The 21,477-nt window shown below is 38.6% G+C and overlaps 1 protein-coding gene across 3 annotated transcripts in view; it reads left to right on the forward strand.

The window, feature by feature from the left end:
* Positions 1-21,477, forward strand: part of LOC117386591 (glucosidase 2 subunit beta-like) — a 270,231-nt gene that overhangs the window by 15,831 nt on the left and 232,923 nt on the right. For all 3 annotated transcript variants that reach the window (XM_033983996.2, XM_055229025.1, XM_033983998.2), the window contains exon 7: positions 15,703-15,769. In XM_033983996.2, coding sequence (XP_033839887.1) covers positions 15,703-15,769 — 67 coding nt within the window. The remainder of the gene's footprint in view (positions 1-15,702; positions 15,770-21,477) is intronic.

The raw sequence follows: 21,477 nt of genomic DNA on the forward strand, positions 1-21,477 counted from the left end.
CCATCTGGCCACATACAGTAGACATTATGCAAAGCTGCAGGGTCCCTTTACACGCGCTTTCAATCAAATTTGGGGGTTATATTTTGGCTGCTTCTTAAACAGATGACCACCTCATTATTTCTGTGCAAGCCAGTTGTTATACTGCTGAGCCAAATTTGAACTGTTTTAACTTTAACGCAGAAGTAACAAATGGTATGTACTCCAAGTGATGGTTTGTAGTTTTTAAATGCAATTGCAGTTTTCAGTTCCAGCTCTGAACCAAAAACTGCAATATCTGGGGCAAGATCTTTAGCCTTACAAGGCCATACTAGCTGTGTACAAAGAACTCACTTGAATTTAGTCAAAATGTATTGTATTGTATTTGTATTAAAGGCGCTGTACCTGATTTTTACCGTCTTAAAAATATGAAAAACAGTTGCAGTGGTCCAAAAGTATTCCAAACTTACTTTATGAGTTGCGAGCATCCTAATGTTTATAAGTGCTTTTCACAGCAGACCAGAGTGGAGTTAACAACAACTAGCATGCTATCTGCACTTCCTGGTTGTCAGACAATTAAAGGACACACAGCTGACTTATGCTGACCTCAATATATAAAATAGAATACAAAAAATATATAAAATAATATACAAAATACTGAGGCAAGACAAATGTAGCTCAAATACATGTGAAAAATGGGTACAGGCCCTTTAAATCTAGTTATTTTATGAGAAGAAATAAATAAGTAACAAAAAACAATACAATATATCTGTTCTTGTATTGGTGATTTCTTTTTTTTCCTGTACTGGTCCATTATAAAAAAACCCCCAAACAAACCAATATTTAGCACCAATATTTTTAAACTGCAGAAGTCTCTACAACAGTTCCCATGTGTCTTTCCTACATGTGCCCTTTAAAAAAAAATAGCTAAAGATGTAGATGTATGTTTACTAGGAATGCAACAATATTCTATAAAATATCAAATCGCTCGATACAGACGCCAATACATGTGTTCGCTCAATATACACGTGTCCCTCCATGCGCGCTGTGTTGTTATTTATTTTGGTCAAGAAGAGAAATGGCTCCAAAGAGGCTTACAGCTCAAGTATTCTAACAGAGGTGGGCGTTAGTTTTCAGTCACTTTTTATTTTACGTTGACGTTGATGACCCAAAATGAGAAAAATACAGAATTTTAAACACTTTTGACTTTACACGTCATTAATCAAATGTGCTCGTAATGCACACACACACAATGCAACGCACGATCTATACGCAATCTTTTTTTTTTAAATCTTATCTTTCTGATAAGACAGTCCATTGAGACATTTCTTTGTGTAATATAACATAGTTTCAGTGATCAGAAAGAAGATGGGAGACTTGGCGTGTCTTTAAGAGCAGTGGAGTGTGGGGAGGAGTTACTGTGTCTGTGTGTGTGTGTGTGGCTCCTGCTGCTGGAGACGAGGGAGAGCAGCACAGACACACGACGCAGACATGTAACGTAGAGAGCGGAGAGTCAGACTCAGGAGGAAAAGAAAAGAAATAATCCAAATAAATCATCAAACCCTCATCAAAAAAGGAAAACTATGACAGTGGATTTCCTCTAGCTGCTTATATTAAGAGTATATTATAAAGAACTGTTCCCCTTAGAAAGCACAGTTCTTATTTTCACTCAGTAAAAATTCTGAGCTGTAAATCACTGAACCAAATGAACTAAAACACTTCTCTTTAAAGTAGTTGAACTGTAATTTATTAAAATGTGATGATTCATGTTAATATCATAAGTGTTTATTTTTGTTTATATTTTGCTCATTAGTAGAAAAAACAATATAATAGAGATTTTTTTTTTTTTTTTTTTCTGAACCTCAAAATGTATCGAAAACTAATCAATATCGTGACCAGGGTATCAAGATATGTAGTCTATCGTTGCATCCCTAATGTGTACACATACATCATAAAAACTCATGTAACATTTCCCAAATAATTTCTACAATTTCTAAATATTTTATTGAAGTGACAAGTTATTTTGTGAACTTAACTAGAGATTTACTACAATTTGGCAAATATCAGTTATGGGCCACAGCAGTAAGGCAAATGTCGGATAACAGTATTGGCTGGAACGAATCCTTATTGCTGTGCCAAGCCTATAAAATATATCATTCCAAGAACAAAGGGACACTCGAGCCACTAAATATACTTTATGACTTATTTGCAGAGATAGCATCATCAGCAACCTTTAGCCATTTCTATACTGGGACACATGATGGACACCCTAAATCATCAGTAATTAGTGCCAGCTTGGATCCAAACTTAGCCACGGTTTTGATCGGGAGAAAGGTCATGACAATATGGCATGAGGAGCATCCATCTTTCCATTCCTGCTGTGCTGAGTGACCTTTAGCGCCCCCTACAGTGACAAGGCCGTATCTTTGAGTGCCATTGAGCTCCATTACTCCACATATTCACACCATCGGTTTTCATTCGTTCTCCGCATTGGCATGTCCAGTCCATGTTGGTCATCCATCTGGTGTCTTTTATGATGCTCTTCTAATAATGCTGATGGCATGTGTGCTGTACATCTGCAGTGGATTCAATTACTTAAAGACAAGCCAGTCTTAGCCAGGTCTATTTCTCTAACAATTGCCTATAGCCTTATGTTACAGTATTTTTTATGATTATGTGAAATGTAAAATGTTGTTAATGGCCGTCCTTGTACCCAATTGTTACTGTTGTACTGTACTGTAACAAAAAAACAAAAAAGAGATCTAGTTAAGGCTCCACCATATATAGACAACTAACAATAAATTCTCTTGCTAATTCTCGTTGCTACAACTCAGCTTAAGTCCAATTGAATGCTCTTTTACATACAAATGAATGGTGAAGCCATTCTCCATATTGAAGTATTGTAATGATCTGATATTTAGTTCAAAGTTGATTTGGTTTTGTTCTGGTGACTGTTTATGAGTTGTTGTTAATGTAACTACTTTTATGTGTGACACTTGGTTGCTATGCTGACAAGTTTACATGATGGTTTAATTTGTGAGTTACTAGTACGTTAGGAGACTGGCTCTGCTGAGTTGAGACTGCTGAAGCTGTGCACCAGCTGCTCCAGTCTACTAGACTTATTTCAACTTACACCATAAAATAAAGCATAAAACAGTCAAAAATTTGAGTCTTGTTCGTAGCAAAAAAGGCTAAGATGTTACCCTGGCAACCAGAGCTACGTGATAACTTCAGTCCCCCCGGATCCGACTATCTAACACTAACCTTTGAAAATCTCACCTGAAAGTTGATTAGCTTTTAGCTCAGGTGCCGCGCACACATTACACACATTAATTATTATCTAAAGTAAAACACCAAAAGGTTTAAACACTTGTGGTCGATGGGTTAGTACCAGCTGACACCCTCTAATTCCAGCTATAAGAAAAAATTCAGGGTACTGGCTCCTGTGTTCTAAAATCTTGTCCAGATCTTACCTAGAGCAGGATCATCCTTCCACAGAACTGACCTGTAATTTGGCCTGGTGTAACACAGGTAAAGCAATCAAGCAAAACAAGCAGATGGTGGACCCTCTACCAGAAAAGTTACAGAGTGCTCCTTGAATAGCCTTTCTTTAATTGGTGTTTTTAAAAATCTATTTTTGAATTTTAAATTACTGGCAATTTTACCTGTACTTTTTAAAAGTGCATTGCATAAAACCTCACAAACATTAAAATATAACATAGACGTAGCTATTTTCATGTCAAACATCATATAATTTTCTTGTCTAGACCTGTCGACTGAACATCAAATCCAAGACCAACCACTGGGACAGATTTTTCAAAGCCACAGAAAGCAAAGTCAGTTATTCTTTGTCAACAAAACCTGATACAGTATTTCTTTACATGAAAGGTAATTCATTTAAGATAAGCAAAAATTAAAGTGTTTCACAGTGAACTTCTAATAAATTGAATTCTTTAAAAGTAAGGACTTTCTTCCACAGTATGGCATTAAAGTTTTATTACTTAAAAACTTCTTCCTGAGTGTGACTGGGGTTGCCTCTCCACAGATCTAACTTGTTACTTAGCCTTGTGCTTTGTCTTTCCCCCATAGATATATTTAAAGCCAATCTGTGGAACATTTCAGGGAAAGCAATAAGATCACCAAAGAAAGAAGTAAGCTGGCAGACCCTCCGGCAGAAACATTACATAGCGCACCCTTAAATATAGCAGCCACTGTATTTCCTTCCTATATTGTCCTGTTTTTTCCACTTTATGGCTCGTCAATAGCATCCGTCAAATCCCAAATGAAAATCTGTTGGAACAAGTAGCTGAGGCGGCAAAGGGGAATGTTACAGCGTATGCCTTTACCGGTGCTGTCAATCAAACCAGTCTCTAGGGCTTGAGAGCTTAGAAGTATACGACATCAGATATATTACTGTTCTTCTTATAGCTTACAAAATGCATACATATATTCAGTGATAAAGATATTTTAGTGTATGATCCAAAGTCATTTACTTTTGATTCATTTACATTTTGCCGACATCTGCGGAAACCTATAGCAAATCCCAGAGGAAAAACAAAAGCATTTTCTCTTATAATGCTACAAGCTTTGAGTTCACCGCGCGGTCTTGCTGTAATGAATTTGATATGATCACATCACATCAAGAAGAAGTGAGTTTTTTTCTATTTTTTCTTAAGATGTTGTCCCCGTTCGCAAAGCTACAGGGGCTGCGAGTTCATAGGCAGTTTGTGGGGATTTCCTCAAGTTCATTCGCTAATCCAGCAGTTGACCTGATTTCTCCATTGGACCGGGTCTCCAGTTGTCTCCCAGTGAGGCATGCTGTGCAAAATGTGTGCATTTAAGCAGAAGCAAAATGCACCAGGATGGCTTGTATCACTAAACTCTCCAGATATTTTAGTCCAATAAATCTGAATGATTAGTAGAAGTAAAAAATTAAAAGTGGCTATTGTAGGGCGGAAGGATTTGAGAAATACTGTATATATAATATCTAATTACATTTTTTCAGACCAGTGTTGCAACTATACGATTAGATGTGTGATTCATGAATTAAAGAATGATTCTGTTCAAAGTGCACCTTTTAAATACACCTGAGACTCAAACATGAATTGCTAATACAAGAATATGTAGTTCAAAGCAGCAAGTACATATTAAGATATAGGGTGTTTGTTGTTTGTTACTTATATATTTGCAGTCTGTGATACCTTGTTATTCAGGCTGCCATTATGATTTGATTGTGATCTTGCAGTGGCCATAGGACTAAGAAACTTTTCAGGTCGAGGGCCCGAAACCTACTGGTTTACCAAGCAATACCAGGCCATGTTACTGGTGGAATCTATGAAAAGGGGAGCCTGCTTATAGTAATGTATGGTAGATTTACCAATAAAACATTTGTAATTGAATAAATGTGAGATGTGCAATTTTGAGGTCAAGAAATAACATCTCCATGGCGACATACATGGAGCCGACCCTCCAGCAGAAAAGTTACATAGTTCAGTTTAAGCACTTGATGCTTCAGTACAAATGGTTTTAACATTTTAGTCTTTGCAGCTGCAGTTGTAGTTGTAGTATAAGACAAATATAATTGTAGCAGATCAGTAATTTCACAGGGATTCTTTGTTTTCGCATCCCCAGTTGGAACTACAAGTTCATCAACTTAAACTTGCTGTCAGTTCAGTTTTATCAAAACACTCTAAAATCCTGTCCTTCTTTTCAAAATGTGTATTTCATTTGCTTGCCCACCTCCAAACTCCCAATAGAGAATCACTTGTTGAGCTGTGGATGAACTGTGTCATGGTTCTCCAGTTTGAGCCCTTAAGGTCATGCCAACCCTGTGTGAGCCTCAGGGAGAAGGGTTACACCGTGTTCTTTTTTACTTTTATCAATTTGTCCTTTCCAGTTTTTACCCTGGTCCAATCATAGGCCCTATCTCAATAAGCACTTAAGATCTAACCTTGAATGCCTGTGCTGTCTAATCGCTGGCTGTGGAATTAATCACAATATAAAATGGTTTAAGGACATTGCTCAGCTGAGAAACAGGCAAGTGACAAGTGTGTAACTGGGAAGGTTTTGCCCATCCTTTTTAACAACCACATGTATTTAATGTGGTCTTCATTTTGGATAGATTTGAACAAAACTCATCTAATGGATTTTAACTGAGTGGATTTTGTATAAACAGGCTTTGATTGTGTTGAATGGTTGTGACTAAGGGTTTTAAGTAAGTCAATAGAAGAGTCATTTAACTGAGAGTAAGATAACTGTATTTTAAGGTAATTACATTTTAATCAAATTGGGGGTCAATCATTTCAAATAGTCAACAATCAGCTTCTGGCTTTTCAGAAACATTTAACCATTTCTTTTTTTTATTTATTTTTTTTTACTGTAAAATCATGTTCAAACTGTGGAGGAATTTCATTTATCTTTATCATTATTTATACAGGGAGAGCCCATTTCAGTTCTAGTGCGGCCAGTTTTTAGACTTAGGCAATCATGAGATCTTGTATTAAAAGTTCCTGTATCAAAGTTCAACAAAAAAGTGAGATATTCAAGCAGACTATCAAGTAATCCCTTATAAATACATTTTATACAGTGTTGTTCTCTTCTTACAGATAACGATGGCCAGCCTACTTTTTCATAGAGCGTACAGTGATGGTTTCAAAGTAGAGGCTGAAGTCTGCATTATATTATATTTCCATAGAGCATTACAGACAGAAAGATTGCTTGAACAATTCCTTTTATGTAATTCAATAGGATGCAAGATTTGTTTCTGTAATAAATAACATTTTGAACTGTTAACATAATCTGAGATATGAATTTTAAAGGATACATTTTTGTAAAGCCAAAACCCAAGATATCCATAGATGGTGACTCTTTCAATCATTGTATCACTTAGTGTATAAAGATTGTAAATTTCATATCACTTTTCTGAAAAAATCGTATACTTAATTTTATTTGCATTCAATGATAATTTAAGATTTTTTAGATAATTTTGGATTTCATAAAAATCTTGTTACAGTTTTAAACTCGCATAACTATCAGAGGGAGTACTTGCATACAAAACATCGTCCTCTGCATATAAATGTGTGAGACTTTCACTTAATTTATAAATATAGTAAAATGTAGCGGGCCCAAAATTGAGCCTTGAGGCACTCCTTTGCTTAAAGTAACAATTAAAAAAAAAGATTTAAACCCATGGGCCTGGGTCCTGTTTGAAAGATAATTTTGGAACCAATTACAACATTAGCATTGTTAAATCGAATATGCTTCAGGCTTCGGGAGGATTTTATGATCTACTGAATCAAAAGCTTTAGTTAAATCAATAAACAGAGCTACACAATCTTGTTTGTCATCAAGGGCTGTGATAATGTCATTTAAAAACTTGTGTGGTAGCAGTAACAATACCATGCCCTTTTTAGAAACCCGATTGATAAGACTTCAAAATGGAACATTTATTTAAATAAATTGTAACTTGATTTGCAACTAACTTTTCTAAAACTTTTGCAAGACAAGGTCATATACAGTGGGGCAAAAAGTATTTTGTCAGCCACCAATTGTGCAAGTTCTCCCACTTCAAAAGATGAGAGAGGCCTGTAATTTTCATCATACACTTCAACTATGAGAGACAAAATGAGAAAAAAAAATCCAGAAAATCACATTGTCTGATTTTTAAAGAATGTATTTGCAAATTATTGTGGAAAATAAGTATTTGGTCAATAACAAAAGTTAATATCAATACTTTGTTATATGCTCTTTGTTGGCAATGACATGACAGAGGTCAAATGTTTTCTGTATGTCTCCACAAGTTTTTCACACACTGTTGCTGGTAGCTTGGCACATTCCTCCTGCAGATCTCCTCTAGAGCAGTGATGTTTTGGTGCTGTCGCTGGGCAACACGGACCTTCAACTCCCTCCAAAGATTTTCTATGTGGTTGAGATCTGGAGACTGGCTAGGCCACTCCAGGATCTTGAAATGCTTCTTACGAAGCCACTCCTTTGTTGCCCGGGCGGTGTGTTTGGGATCATTGTCATGCTGAAAGTCCCAGGCACGTTTCATCTTCAATGCCCTTGCTGATGGAAGGAGGTTTTCACTCAAAATCTCACGACACATGGCCCCATTCATTCTTTCCTTTACATGGATCAGTCAAACATGACAAGTTGAGTTTTTCCCAAAAAGTTCTATTTTGGTTTCATCTGAGCATATGACATTCTCCCAGTCCTGTTCTGGATCATCCAAATGCTCCCTGGCAAACTTCAGATGAGCCTGGACATGTACTGGCTTAAGCAGGGGGACACGCCTGGCACTGTAGGATTTGAGTCCCTCAGTCCCTCAGGATTTGAGGCAGTGTAGTGTGTTACTGAGGGTAGCCTTTGTTACTTTTTGCTCACAGTTCTTGTGATCATTTTGACCCCACAGGATGAGATCTTGCGTGGAGCCCCAGATCAAGGGAGATTATCAGTGGTCTTGTATGTCTTCCATTTTCTAATAATTGCTCCCACAGTTGATTTCTTCACACCAAGCTGCTTACCTATTCTTTTTAGCTCTTTGGTCCATAGTGTAGTTTGGAGTCTGACTGTTTGAGGTTGTGGACAGGTGTCTTTTATACTGATAACAAGTTCAAACAGGTGCCATTAATACAGGTAACAAATTACAGGTCTGTGAGAGACACAAATCTCGCTTGTTTGTAGGTGACCAAATACTTATTTTACAGAGGAATTTACCAGTTAATTAATTAAAAATCCTACAATGTGATTTCCTGGATTCTTTCCCCTCATTTTGTCTCTCATAGTTGAAGTGTACCTATGATGAAAATTACAGGCCTCTCTCATCTTTTGTGTGGGAGAACTTGCACAATGGGTGGCTGACTGTTTTTCTTGCCCCACTGTAGATATTGTCTGGAAATTATTTACATTTTAGTTGTCCCACCTTTATGTAAAGGCAACACATTTTCCATAATTCTGGTATAACTGCAACTTGAACAGACAAATAAAAAATATGTAATGAGGTTGAATTAAATATGGGGCAGCTAGTAATAGAAGATTTGCATCAAGGCCATCAGGTCCCATGGACTTTTTTGGGTCTGTGGAGTGGAGTGCATTTAAGCTCCATGTAAGTGAAAGGTCTTAAAGAGAATCCAAAACATCACATGCAGACATAAAATGCCTTAAAAGCATCACATATTTCCTTTTTAGAATTTACAATACCTGAACCCAATACAATATTGGTTAGTAATGTATGAATAGTAGGATCTGAGAGGGATTTTACTGTTCTCTAGTACTCTGCTGGACTTCTTTGACAGACATGTTTTATCCTGTTTAACTGTTGATAAAGATCTATTTCTTTTTTTTACGAAAAAATGCCCAATCCAAATCTGACGTAGTTGTGTGCACAGTTTTCCAGACAGCATTTCTTTCTCTAATGAAACTTGCAATTTCTGTGTTGAACCAAGGATTGACCGTTTTTCTTTCTATTATTTTTTTTTTGTAGGAGCATGTTGGTCTGCAATTTCATTAAATGTATCAATAAAAGAAAAGTAAGGCCATTACAGGGTCAGGGAATGCTGATGTTAACCTGATATCACTGTAATACAGGTCAGAGATGAAGGCTTGTTCATTGAAATGTTTATACAATGTTCTCACCTTCACACACAGATGTGTTCTTTTAACTTTTGTATTTCAAGTTCACCCGATTGGACAGTGGTAGTTAAAATTCAGTGGGGAAACACTGGATTATAATTATGGGGTTTGTTTGTTAAGATTATATCAATGAGTGTGCCTTTATTTAAATTTTTAGGGTCTGGTCTAGTTGGAATAGAAATTAGTTGTGTGAGATTCAGGCCATTGCATAGATCTTTCAACGTTTCGGACTCTTTCCCCAGCCAGTTAATATTTGTATTGCCCATTATTAGGATCTCGTAATATTCCAGTTTAGAAAGCACCATGAATAGATTATTAAGAGCATTTTGAGTGCTGATGTTGCAATAGACAATTTTTTTTATTAAGATCATTTACATAACAGACAGAGACAGATATTCAAAAACATTTAGGCTTTGAGCAGGAGAATAGAAAGTCCACAGACAGTTGATCTTTAACATAAATGGCAACACCACCTCCTTTAGATTGCCTGTCAGAATGAAAAACTTATCATTTATTTTATCCCATTATTGTCCCAGTCTCTTCCTTGTCTTAAAGTTTTGCATATCTAATAGGCCTGACACTTGTTTCTTTGGATACGAGGCTTTTTTTAATTTGACAGGAATACATTTCACAATTTTGTGTGTTAGATGGCAGAAAATAAAAGTCAATCTTGTCTACGCCCTATTTTAAACTATAGTCTTAACTCAGTACATCTGCCAGGACACATCCATGGATTGGAGAGTGATACAAAATTGCCACCATTGCCATAACAATTAACAATTCAGGACAAAATATTATATGATTAAATGGTGCAAGGTACTGAAAATGGCTCCTACATAAAAGAACAAAGCTGAAACGCATGAATATAACGTTAGTCCAGACCTGGATGATAAATACAGATATACTAGATTAATCGCAATTAAATCGAAATCCTAGTTTGAATGGAAATAATTCACAAGTGACAAAGGTACTTTGGTAATTACATCCACAAACATTCTGTGAAAGTTTTGGATGTGAATGTGTTTTCTGCATATAAACTATAACAAACAAACTGCTTACAAACAACGGCTGAAACTCTCCAAACCTGCTGTGAGGACTTCTAAGAAGTGGACCAGTGAGGCTGTGGAGGAGCTTCGCACGTGTTTGGACACTACAGACTGGGATGTGTTTAAGGCTGCCACAGACAGTTTGGATGAGTACACAGATACTGTGACGTCATACATTCAGTTCTGTGAGGACAGCATCGTTCCATCATGCACCAGGGTGACTTTTAACAACGACAAACCCTGGTTCACACCCAGACTTAGACATTTGAGGAGGGAAAAGGAGATGGCTTTCAGGGCAGGAGATCGTGAAGGCTACAGGCGTTGCAAGTATGCGTTTAGCAAAGAGGTGGAAAAGGCTAAAGCGAAATACAATACACGTCTGGAGCAGCAATTCTCCACCAACGACTCTGCTTCTGTCTGGAGAGGGCTTAGGCAAATCACCAACTACAGGCCCAAAGCCCCTCCCGCCGTGGACAACAAACAACTAGCAGAAAAGTTAAACGGCTTTTATGCGAGGTTTGAAGTTTCACACCCCTCCCCCTCCTCCCCCACCATCATGGACATTACCTCCAAACCCACCTCGGACCCCCCCTCCTCCCCCACTGCCCTCACAGTTGTGGAGCAGGACGTGACTAAGCTTTTCAGGAAGCAGAATCCCCGTAAGGCCGCGGGCCCAGACGGTGTCTCTCCTTCCACCCTTAGACACTGTGCTGAGGAACTGGCTCCTGTCTTCACGGACATTTTTAACACCTCCCTGGAGTCATGTCATGTCCCAGCCTGCTTCAAGCTGTCCACCATTGTCCCCGTCCCCAAGAAGCCCAGGATCACTGGACTTAATGACTACAGACCTGTGGCGCTGACGTCTGTAGTCATGAAGTCATTTGAGCGCCTGGTCCTGCACCACCTCAAGTCCTTCACCTCCCCCCTCCTGGACCCTCTGCAGTTTGCCTACAGAGCCAATCGGTCTGTGGACGACGCCATTAACCTGGCCCTTCACTTCATCCTCCAGCATCTGGACTCCCCGGGAACCTACGCCAGGATCCTGTTTGTGGACTTCAGCTCTGCATTCAACACCATCCTCCCTGCTCTGCTCCAGGACAAGCTCGCTCAGCTCAACGTGCCTGACTCCACCTGCAGGTGGATCACTGACTTCCTGACAGACAGGAGACAGCGCGTGCGGCTGGGGAAGAATGTCTCGGACACTCGGACTATCAGCACAGGATCTCCACAGGGCTGTGTACTTTCTCCCCTGCTCTTCTCCCTGTACACCAACTGCTGCACCTCCAGCCACGACTCCGTCAAACTGGTTAAGTTTGCGGATGACACCACCCTCATTGGACTCATCTCGGACAGCGATGAGTCTGCCTACAGGAGGGAGGTGGACCGGCTGGTGTCCTGGTGCAGCAGCAACAACCTGGAGCTCAACGCCCAGAAGACAGTGGAGATGATCGTGGACTTCAGGAAAGTCACAGCCCCCCTGCCTCCCCTCACCCTGACGGACTCCCCCATCACCACTGTGGACTCTTTCCGCTTCCTGGGCACCTGCATCACCCAGGATCTCAAGTGGGAGCCGACCATCAGCTCCCTCATCAAGAAAGCTCAGCAGAGGATGTTCCACCTGCGGCAGCTGAGGAAACGCAAGCTGCCAGTCCAGATGATGGTGCAGTTTTACACGGCCATCATTGAGTCCATCCTCACCTCCTCCATCACTGTGTGGTTCGCTGGGGCCACTGCCAGGGACAGACAGAGACTGCAGCGCATTGTGCGCTCTGCTGAGAAGGTGATTGGCTGCAGCCTTCCATCTATACAGGACCTGTACGTCTCCAGGACTCGGGGGCGAGCAGGCCGTATAGCAGCTGACACCTCTCACCCTGGACATGGACTATTTGAGCCACTTCCCTCTGGCAGGAGGCTACGGTCCATTGGGACCAGAACCTCTCGCCATAAGAACAGTTTCTTCCCCTCTGCTGTTTGTCTCATGAACACTCTATAATATCTGCACTAAACTGGACACTTTATAACACCGGTCACTTTAATAAGCCACTTTGCACTGTTGTTCTGATGCTGCTATTGTACATATTTTTTCCCTTTAAGTATTTCATTTGATTTTTTTAAGCATATCTTTTTAACTTTGTGCATGCTCTTATTTGTATTTGTATTTATTCAGTGTGTTTATGTTGCACTTTTTCACCGTATCAAGTTCCTAGTTTGTGAACTGTGTTCACAGACTATGGCAATAAAAGTCTTCTGATTCTGATTCTGATTCTGATTCTGATTCTGATTCTGATAAACATGTGAAATATGATTTTATAATATGACTTTAATATGAGTTTGTCAGTTCTTCTGGATGGGTTTAAAATGTGAACTTTAAACATAAGCCTATTATTAAAACATAAATGGCAAATCTAATCGCAATCGCAAAGCTTGTCAAAAAAATTGCAATCACATATTTTTCCCAAATCGTTCAGCCCACATGTGCATCATGATCAACTAAACTAATTTGGGTATCACTGTCAATTACACCATAGAGCTCAAAAGTGTTTGGATTTACTTTGAAAAAGCACTAGTAACTGCAGTCAGAAAGCAGCTGAATGCCTAAACACATTTAAATTACAAAACAATTCATTTTCAAGTCAGTGCGGTGAAGCCCCATGTGAATAATTCCACCGGATTCTTAGATTAAAAGCCCCATTCCTGCTTTGCCTTTCTTTCCTCGTAAAGTAAAAGTTCGGCTCCACACCTGCAGCCTTTTCATCTATTTCAATCCTAAACACATTTTTCAGCTCACAGAGAGGGGTAATTTCCTGCCTGGAAATATTGCGTGTGGCTTGTGGATATATAAAAGCAAGCAGAATGTGTGTTTTTGTTCGACTTGGAGTGCAGTGCTAACAAAGACAGCTCTTGTTTGGATAACACGGTTTGTAGCCATAGGCATAGGCATAGATCTCCCATCTCCTGCTGATATCTTCCATTTTCTCTCCCCTCTTTTGGGCCTCTGTGCTTTTTTATGAGTGTGCAGTGCTATCGCCGCAGCAACATGGGTGGATGAGTGATGGTGTCTATTAGTAAACATAGCCCCTATATGTGCCATGGGCCTAAAGATTCAACCTCTCTCTCCTGGTTCTTACCTTCACAATGCTGCTACTCCATCCATCGTCCTTTTCATAGCCAGGGTCTTGCAGCAAAAAGGGGGAGGCTTCGCAACCATTTCTCTTCTGGGCTGTGTGCAGAACGGGTGGAGAATGTCAAACGTTGGGTAGGGAATTGCGAGTGCTTTCAACAAAGGACCATGGTGCCTAATATGACTGATGCTGCGTTTGCTGCAGAGAAATGGCCGCTTGGTTGAGTCGATAACTAGATTGTAGTGAAGAAGTTACATCAAGATCATCTTAAAGTGCGTATGACTTGGTTTGGTGAGATAGTACCTGTGGTAAATATTTATCATAGTTTTACATCACTTAGGTTAAAAGAAAAAGTCCAAAAATTACAAGAAAAGAGAGGAAGTAGCATTGAGTTTGAAAATGACACCTCTACATAAGTCATCACCAAATTGATCTAAAACAACGGATAGTTCATGCACATTAACACATTTTGCTGGTACTTTAAACCTTCATTTAACAAGATAAAGGTGTTTTATTGGTCTAATCCATAGACTATGTATACAAATGGACATAGCTAATGTGCTAGCTGCCACGTTCCAAACAGGAAGTGATCATGGGTGGGGTTCTGGCTCTGTCAAGTCTGGCTGTAATTCACTTTACATTGAAAAATTGTCACCACTGTCTCTGTAATTGCTGGAGTCGGCCACATCTTTTTGGTCTTAAAATGTTCGTATTACTCTGCTCTACATCCTGGTATTTTTATTACACTGTTCTGTCTGTAAATCAAGATATGAACATTAATAACAGAAAAATCAGGTGCCTTATTTCCCAGAGGACACTCCTGCTAGCGTTAGCAACATGTTTAATTGACAGCGTTGTTAAGCGCTCGCTCTGTGTTAAACCAGCAGTGTGGGTGGGAAGGGGCGTTAACTTCAACAGCTTCACTCCAGATTGGCTCTTTGGTTGCTCTTTGGATACTTGTGGTCAGAATTCGAAATATGGAACTCCGCTCAAAATTACCCCCCATAACTGCTAGTCTTGATTAGCTTCATTTGACCAAAACCGAATGCTATGGATAACGTCACACTCATTTAGTCCACTTCATTATAGTAACAGTGGAATTACCTCTACATATGTCATATCTCCTGCCCAAGTCCAACCAGGAAGAAAAATAAAAACAATTGAAAAAACAACATGCAGTTTTTAGTAAAATCTTAAATCTAATTACTGTATGTTAACTATGTTTTAGCGAAATTATTTTTCTAACCTGTCATATGCACCTTAAACCAAGTGGATACGTTTCACAAGTCAATTCATGAGCTCTCTTTTCAACCTCCACTCAAGCAGACTTCTACTGTACACTCTTTAAAAAAATCTCATTTCACAATTAGCCTTTCTGTAATTAGCACACGGAGGTAATTGCAGCGGATGCGCAATTAGCGTTATGTAAAGTGCTTAGCGCCCAGGCTCAGAGGCCAATCAGCTTGCCCCTTTCTGCTGTACTTGTGATGATGCGCAAGATGCATACTAGAACTTCCTCTTCTTACCCTCTTCACACAAAATGGATCAGTTGGGGTCACATGCTCAGTGAGGAAGTGTAAGCTTCGTCTTCTTTTCATGTGAATAGTAGAGGAGAGGGAATTCACTGTCATAGCAGCCACAGCAGCACAAATCCCCCTGATTACATTCTGGACTACATTCTCCCCATACAGTCAAAACCAAATGTTCCTGCACAGCATGACTGACTCATTGCCTGATTGCCAAAGAATCCTCCATCCTCTTCCCCACTCCTCTAGCATTCTAAAAAAATCCCACTTTCGTCAGCTCGCGTTAGGCTCATAGCGGAGCTGTGTGCTAGAAACAAATTCAGCTAATCGTGTTTTTGTCATGTCTCCGAATGTCAACATTGGTTTAGTGCTAAGTAACCCATACGTGCTTGTCTGTTTTAGGTCACACAAGATACAACAGCTCTGCAGTGGAGCTTTTCAACCTTTTGGACAGCAACAAAGATGGCAGGTAAATAGCAGAAATTCTTTTTCGGTTTTGTGGATACTTATTTTTATGCTAATTTAAACGCATACCTCTTTTCACATTCTCAAATGGACTGCCGTGACCTAAAATGAATGGTTGCATCAAATGACAAAGGCTAATTTTGTTTTACTACATGATCTGATTATTTCAAAGACCAAAATATAATAATTACTTTAAAAAAAACTCTTCTCATAAAGGCTGGGTAAGGATGAGACGAGCACTACCAAGCATCAATCAAAAAAGAAATGATACTTCAACTGATCGCATTGCAAAGATGCATTATGTAACTTTTGAGTGTGTTGCGTGGGTGTGGACTTCAGCCAAAAGAATAATATAATAAGAATTTACATTGAGGGAAGCAAGTAGCACACCCTCCACAAGAAGTAGATCACCTTTGATAAACCCAATAATTTCTTTTAAAAGGTAAGTAATGGGTAATGGTATTCCTGGTTTGGAACAAACCTCTTGTAAAGGTCTATATACTAAGTGCCTCTAACTTACATTCTATTACCAAGAGGAATAACGAAAACAAAACAATTCAAAGTAGTTCAGAAATCAACCAACTGTATGTATATATATATTCTTTAATTATATATATAAGTATCCAGGAAATCACATTGTAGGATTTTTTATGAATTAATTGGTAAATTCCTCGGTAAAATAAGTATTTGGTCACCTATAAACCAGCAAGATTTGTGTCTCTCACAGACCTGTAACTTCTTCTTTAAGAGGCTCCTCTGTCCTCCACTTGTTACCTGTATTAATGGCACCTGTTTGAACTCGTTATCAGTATAAAAGACACCTTTCCACAACCTCAAACAGTCAGACTCCAACCTCCACTATGGCCAAGACCAAAGAGCTGTCAAAGGACATCACAAACAAAATTGTAGACCTGCACCAGGCTGAGAAAACTGAATCTGCAATATGTAAGCAGCTTGGTGTGAAGAAATCAACTGTGGGAGCAATTGTTAGAAAATCTGGGGCTCCACCCAAGATCTCACCCAGTGGGGTCTAAATGATCACAAGAACGGTGAGCAAAAATCCCAGAACCACATGGGGTTCTGGGAGTGAATGACCTGCAGAGAGCTGGGACCAAAGTAACAAAGGCTACCATAAGTAGCACACTATCCTACTAGGGACTCAAATCCTGCCAGTGTCTCCCTGCTTAAGCCAGTACATGTCCAGGCCCATCTGAAGTTTGCTAGAGAGCATTTGAATGATCCAGAAGAGGACTGGGAGAATGGTCATATGGTAAAAACTCAACTTGTTGTGTTTGGAGGAGAAACAGTGCTGAGTTGCATCCAAAGAACACTATACCTACTGTGAAGCATGAGGGTGGAAACATCATACTTTGGGGCTTTTTTTCTGCAAAGGGACTGATCCGTGTAAAGAAAAAAATTAATGGGGCCATGTATCGTGAGATTTTGAGTGAAAACCTCCTTCCATCAGCAAGGGCATTGAAGATGAAACATGGCTGATTCTTTCAGCAAACACACTGCCCGGGCAATGAAGAAGAAAATCTTTGGAGGGAGTTGAAAGTCCATGTTGCCCAGCGACAGCCCCTAAACATCACTGCTCTAGAGGAGATCTGCATAGAGGAATGGGCCAAGCTACCAGCAACAGTGTGTGAAAATCTTGTGAAGACAGAAAATGTTTGACCTCTATCATTGCCAACAAAGGGTATATAACTAAGTTTTGAGATGAACTTTTGTTATTGACCAAATACTTATTTTTCACAATAATTTGCAAATAAATTCTTTAATTCTTTTTCTCATTTTGTCTCTCATAGTTGAAGTGTACCTATGATAAAAATTATTGCTTCTCTTATCTTTTTAAGTAGGAGACTTGCACAATTGGTGGCTGACAAAATACTTTTCCCCCCACTGTATATACTGTGATTACTGTGATTTTATACATTTAGAATACTTTTTGAGGGATAACTTTGCTTCACGTTTTTTTTTTTTTTTTTTTTTTTTTTTTTTTTTCAGTATTATTGTTTATTGTCTATATTTACTTCAGCAATATATCACACTTGAAAATTTGTTATCATGACAGGCCTAGTTAGCACGATAGCTAAACTTAATCTGTTGCCTTAAGGCAGGTAAAAACATGAAATATTCAGTTTAACAACAGTAGACTAGTGTTGTCACGATACTAAAATTTCAACCAATAAAAGCAGATTTTTTGACAATATTGCAATTTTCAACACAATATAGTATTTGTTTATTACTATGCTCTAACATTAGTTCTGATAAAACTCAAGATGAATCTATTTTATCCAGTTATATATATATATTTAAGTATTGATACTTGCTTTAATGCATATTTAGTTTTAGTGTTGATTAGTAGCTGATTTTTGATACTTTTGACCACCCTACAATTGACAACATGAAATGACATATTTAAAAAAGACAAACTTTTCGACCTTTCTTCTAACTTGGTGCATTACATCACTAAAACTCTTGCACAATTCGCTCTCCCAGCTGACCGGTCCAGATATCCTGTCCTTGGACCAGTAGCTTTCTGACAGGCAGGGAGTGTAAGTGTAAGGCTGAAAAAGCACACCTCTCCTAACCATCAGCATGGGAGCACTGCAGGGCACAATGCTCCTCTTTTCTTCTGTCTCTGCTCCAAAAACCTCATCTCCATATGACAAGCCCGGGCCTAAACTGCTCCCCTGTCCAAACCAGTGTTAATTTTGTCCACTCCACTTTTGTCAATGTCATATTTTGCTGACTAAAACTAAATAACTAAATTAAAAATACATTATCTAAATTACATACATTTTCGTTGACTAAAAACATGACTAGATAAGATATATTGTCGACTAAAAGTACAGATATTTTTGTTGAAAAAACAACTTTTACATTAACAGATGAATAAATGAATAAACAAAGGAATTAATGGAGACTAGTTCCAAGTTCCACTTTTCAATTCTAGAGTCCCAAACCAGAGTATAAACAAAGTCAACATCCAAGGTCTTTACATCTCCTATGAAGCAATGTCAAACAATTTATTACAGCTAAAACAAAAAATGTTTTGTTGCTGACTAAAACTAAGGTAAGGTGAGGTGAGGTATACTTTATTGTCCCAAGATGGAGTATACTTTATTGTCTTGGGGACACGTTGCTGCATATACATTCACACACACACCCCCCCACACCCACACACACACACACACACCCACACACACACACCCACACCCGCACACCCACACACACCCACACACATTGTACTTTACATTAAACACAAGCATACAAGACACTATAAAAGATACATGTCCAACCTTAACATTTTAAATGCAAAATGTCCTTTGCCGTAGACTCGCTCGGCCATAGGACTGAACAATTATCATAATTTGCTTCCTTTTTCTGGGCACACAACTGGGGAAATCATTTATAATGAAATAAACCAGTACTTTATCAAAAATAACCTGGATATAAGCAAAATAACCTCTGTTGTCACGATGGAGCTCCATCGATGGTTGGACATCACAAAGGCTTTGAATTGCAGCAAATAACCCAACACTTCTTGCTCTGCATTGTATCATCCACAAGTCAGTATTGTCTGCAAAACTGTGTGGAAAAATGAAAGAAATAATGGACACAGTGACTAGACTGGTGAATTTTGTTAGAGAGAGTTCTAGCTCGCTCCCTGTTCAGAACATTGTTTGAGGAGACATCAGCAGAGCTCAGTGATCTCCTTCTACACAATAATGTGCATTAACATTTTGAATGTGCAATAATAAAAATGATTAGCAATATCATTACTCCCTACAAGGTCCCATTGACAAATCATATGGAGCATGGGATCAGTTTAAGTCTGTTGTACCTGCACTTAAATGCAGCCTAAACCTACATCTGATGGTGGCATCTCACATTCTGAGTTCATCACATGTGTAGAGTCATTTGCAATTAATTATGGATGGATGGATTTGGCTGACTAAATTAGCATGACTAAAAACTAAACAAAAAATATATGACTAAAACTAAACTGAACTAAACTAAAAATCATTAGTGACAAAAATAAATAAATAAATAAAAAAAAAAAAAAATTGTAATAGTTCTAAAACTGGTCCAAACACAGGCAGCATACTGTATATCTCTGATGCTGCTCTGGTGTCATTGAAAGCACCTCTGTAGCAGCCATAAGTAGGACATGAACATGAGCTCCATAACCAACAGAGAATGTTCTTCCAAAAGGCCACGGGCTTTGGTAATCCGGTTCTCCACTGTCACTGGGTCCATTCTCACTTCATCCATCATTGTCTTCACTTCTGGCAAACGCAAAACCAGGGCCAAGCAGTGCACAAGCTGGAGCACCCCAGTCTGGTCATGCCTGATAATACTGCCAACATAAGAGGCTATTTTCAACTTATTCATTTGGTTTATTTGATTTCACTTGGTGACTTTTAGTTTTACTAGTTCACATAGCATAGTTTAGTTTAGCTGTTTATTAAGATAAGAGCCAAACTCAGTATCTGTTCAAATCCATTTATTTCCCAAATGTTTTGATTTGAGACTTTTGTGACTTTGCGACATTGGATATCCTTAATATATACTAAGCACAAGTAAACAAGAGATTAAAGGCACTGTACCGGATTTTTATTGTCTTAAAAATTTGAAAAACTGAACTACTTCATTTTAAGCTGTTTGCGAGCATCCTAATTATTCAGCGAGATGAGTTGATGAGTGCTTTTCACAGCTCGCAGAGGCTACTGCTATCACAGTAATGCTAATAACAACTAGCATGCTAACCTCGCACTTCTTGGTTCTCAGACAATACATTGCTTTATAATAATTGATTCAGAAAGTACACAACTGACTTATTTTGACCTCAAGAACTGCACTATATCTGCACTGGAGAAGGACAAATACATGGAAAAACATTGGGTACAGGCCCTTTGATGTATTATTTCAATACATTTACTGCAAAATGTAGATCCAAACATTTTTTTTTTACCATTGCAAAGTAGGACAATTTTGTTATCCTAAGCCATAAAGTCATATGGCTAAATGTGTTCAGCATTTACCCCTTAACTATAAGAACAGTTTCTACCATTGTACTAAGGTGAGGTTCTATGGTAGAGTTCTGTGTTATTTAAGTGTTTCTTGTTCCCCATCTCTTCCACACAACCTTATGCTAATGCCTTCTAACTTATATGCTAATTTTTAGATTTATTATCATATTGCATATTCTTATTATTTTGTTTTTGTTTTGTACAAAATAGAATATACCCAAAAGACACAGTTCTTGCTTGCATACTGGGCCAGTTAATAGACAATATGGGCTCTAACAGCATGCGCACAAAGTAACATTATACAAGAAGATTTGAATTACTATAATTGATGTTACTTCAGATGGGAGATGCAAATAAACAAAATTCACTCATATTTTAGAGTAGAGTGAAAATAATATCCTTAAGAGGGGTTTATTACGAGAATATTTGTTATCTTTTGGTGCTGCTGTAAAGACAAATGGCTGTTTTATGACTATCTGGCTCACATCAATATGTCTGGAGCAAAAACATTAGTTCCACCTAACTTCAGAGTCAGTGACATCTCATCAGTCTAAGCTCAGAGCACACATCTTTTCCCCCAAACTATTTTTCTGCAATTTATTCTTCAGCCAACTTTTATCTAATAATCTGTCGTGTTTGCATTGTTTAATAGCCAATCACCGGCACTTATCAC

This window comes from Periophthalmus magnuspinnatus, chromosome 18 (assembly GCF_009829125.3).
Source record: "Periophthalmus magnuspinnatus isolate fPerMag1 chromosome 18, fPerMag1.2.pri, whole genome shotgun sequence".
Lineage (NCBI taxonomy): Eukaryota > Metazoa > Chordata > Actinopteri > Gobiiformes > Gobiidae > Periophthalmus > Periophthalmus magnuspinnatus.